This window comes from Salvelinus fontinalis, chromosome 16 (genome assembly GCF_029448725.1).
Source record: "Salvelinus fontinalis isolate EN_2023a chromosome 16, ASM2944872v1, whole genome shotgun sequence".
Classification (NCBI taxonomy): domain Eukaryota; kingdom Metazoa; phylum Chordata; class Actinopteri; order Salmoniformes; family Salmonidae; genus Salvelinus; species Salvelinus fontinalis.
This window is the reverse complement of record NC_074680.1, coordinates 47,685,526-47,688,592: the sequence shown is the minus strand read 5'-3', so window position 1 is coordinate 47,688,592 and position 3,067 is coordinate 47,685,526. Positions and strand designations below refer to the sequence as shown.

The 3,067-nt window shown below is 42.8% G+C and overlaps 1 gene segment (V, D, J or C); it reads left to right on the top strand.

Annotated features, from left to right (window-relative positions):
• Window positions 1-373: 373 nt before the first annotated feature.
• On the top strand, window positions 374-1,030 carry LOC129813390 (T cell receptor beta variable 18-like). The segment is given in 2 exon segments: window positions 374-482; window positions 672-1,030. Coding segments are annotated over 2 exon segments (408 nt in total).
• Window positions 1,031-3,067: the final 2,037 nt, after the last annotated feature.

The window sequence follows — 3,067 nt, the reverse complement described above, 5'->3', positions numbered from 1 at the left end:
AACGTATAATATCTCCAAAGCCTGTTTTAACTTCAGACCTTATATCCCAAAACCCCATTATTTCCCCCTTCATTTCTCCCATAGCAATGGTCAACAAACCAGAGGTAGAACATGCTGACTCACTTCCGTGTTTTAGGACTACAAGCTGGCGAGCTCTATAGGATAGAATATAATATGTAAAGAGCTGATGGTCTCATCATGGACTGTAGGGGGACCTCTAACTTTAATAATGTGAATGTCTCTACAGTCTGGACCACTAGTTAGCATGATGTATTCAGATCATCAGTCCCTCCCACTTCACTGACATGTTGAATATGGTGGAACCTGCCTTGGTCTACTGATTGGCATCTATTCATCTATGTGACACTCCTCTTGTTTTATATACATTGATACCAGACTCTTTCCAGCACTCTCACATATAACGTGATCAAACATGTTCACATTTCTCTCCACTGTTACTGTCTCACTGCTCTGTGCTGGAGGTACAGTTTCATAATGTTTCATTTATTTAACCAGGAAAGTTAAGAACAACATTCTTATTTACAATGAAGGACTTCTCTAGTTATAGATATTGATGTTTCCAAGCATATGTTCCCTTCACCTGAGTCTTGATGTATTCAGGTCTAACTGGACCTAACTCTATTGATTTCATTCTCACTGTATCCTTACAGGTCTTGTTGAGGGGAGTGAAGTCACTCAGACACCCACCATACTCTGGGAACTGAAAGACAGGGATGCTCAGATGAACTGCAGTCACACTAAGGGAGCTACCTACAACCAGATGTACTGGTACAGACAGCTTCCAGGAGAGGGAATGAAGCAGGTAGTCTACACAAGTAGTTATAGCAAAGCCGAATATGGAGACTTCAGTGAAGACAAATTCTCAGCCAACAAGACTGTAGCTGAGAGGGGATCTTTCACAGTGAAGAAGTTGGAGGCAGGAGACAGCGGCATGTACTTCTGTGCTGTGAGTCAACACAGTGATACAGACAACAAGTACAGCTGCACAAAAACCCCAGTATTTCAATAGGATGTAATATAATATGTAAAGAGATGGTCTCATCACATACTGTAGGGGGACCTCTAACTCTAGTTCATCTAATGTCTGATGGTCTCATCATATACTGTAGGGGGACCTCTAACTCCCACCTCTCTCTCTCCTCTCTCTCTCTGTATCCCCTGCCCCCCCTCTCTATCTCCCCCCCTCCCCTGCCCCCCCTCTCCCTCTTTCAAAGAGCACATTGAAATCCCTGGAAATTGATTGAAATAAGTATGTTTTCAGCTTCTGTTCTGACCTGAAGTCAGTGCAGTGTATTACTGTTCTGTCAGTGCAGTGTATTACTGTTCTGACCTGAAGTCAGTGCAGTGTATTACTGTTCTGACCTGAAGTCAGTGCAGTGTATTACTGTTCTGACCTGAAGTCAGTGCAGTGTATTACTGTTCTGACCTGAAGTCAGTGCAGTGTATTACTGTTCTGACCTGAAGTCAGTGCAGTGTATTACTGTTCTGACCTGAAGTCAGTGCAGTGTATTACTGTTCTGACCTGAAGTCAGTGTAGTGTATTACTGTTCTGACCTGAAGTCAGTGCAGTGTATTACTGTTCTGACCTGAAGTCAGTGCAGTGTATTACTGTTCTGACCTGAAGTCAGTGCAGTGTATTACTGTTCTGACCTGAAGTCAGTGCAGTGTATTACTGTTCTGACCTGAAGTCAGTGTAGTGTATTACTGTTCTGACCTGAAGTCAGTGCAGTGTATTACTGTTCTGACCTGAAGTCAGTGCAGTGTATTACTGTTCTGACCTGAAGTCAGTGCAGTGTATTACTGTTCTGACCTGAAGTCAGTGCAGTGTATTACTGTTCTGACCTGAAGTCAGAGCAGTGTATTACTGTTCTGACCTGAAGTCAGTGCAGTGTATTACTGTTCTGACCTGAAGTCAACACAGTGATGTAGATACCCTTCTCTCTTCTACAAACCCCCTTCTGATCCTTTACTCCATAACTGCAGTGTACATCAACACCCAGCACACCTGCTATCCACCGCTGTAGATGTCTGAGCACATGGAGGAAGTTGATATCAAACCTCTAGACCAAATAATGTGGTTGATGTTGTTGTCTTGAAGAAACGGTTCAGGTATTTCTTCACTTTACATCCTATTTCTAGTGTGATGACTGCAGAATCTATAACACAGATCAAATCTAAAGACTAAAAGAGACTTTCAATGATGTAGATACCGGTATGTTCCACAATACACCTTTAAGTTGAACAGGAGACCTGTAGGTGAACAAGGGATCTGCTTGAATATCAACACAAGTTCTGACGTCAAAGTGATGTCATTTCCTTCCCCTCCGGCAGCTCAGTTCAGCTCCCCTTCTCTATTGCCTTATTCTCCCCTCTTCCCTATGGGCTCTGGTCTAAAGTAGTGCACTAGAAAGGGAATAGGGTGCCATTTGGGATGCTGACATACATTTGACACTCCCACTAGATGACATCACATCTCTGACTATCTGAAAACCCTTTCTCCTTGTCCATGTGACTCTTCTCTCCAGAACCATCAACATGATCAAGCTTCTCATACATGTAGCAACTCTACCACTATGGGTGACAGGTACTAAATCCCTCATGAAAGATAGATTTACTACTGAAATACATTGCTGTCAATATGCTGAGTAATACTGTATATTTCATATTGTCTGTTTTCATCCACAGGGCTGTCACCAACAGACAAAGTTCACCAGACTCCTACTGCAATACTAAAAGGACCTGAAGATAAAGTTAATCTCACCTGCAGCCACACTGATACAAGATACAACATGATACTGTGGTACCAACAGTCAGCCCAAAACACTGCTCTGAAACTCATTGGGTATGTGAGATACACCAGTCCAACGGTGGAAGATTCCTTTAAAGGGCGTTTTAATGTCAGTGGAGATGGTGCAGCTAATAAAATGGCGTATCTACATATTCCCAAAGTGACAGAAGCTGAAGACAGTGCAGTGTATTTCTGTGCTGCTAGTGAAGCACAGTGTTTCACTATACCCTCTCTCCTCTACAAAAACCATCTCCGATC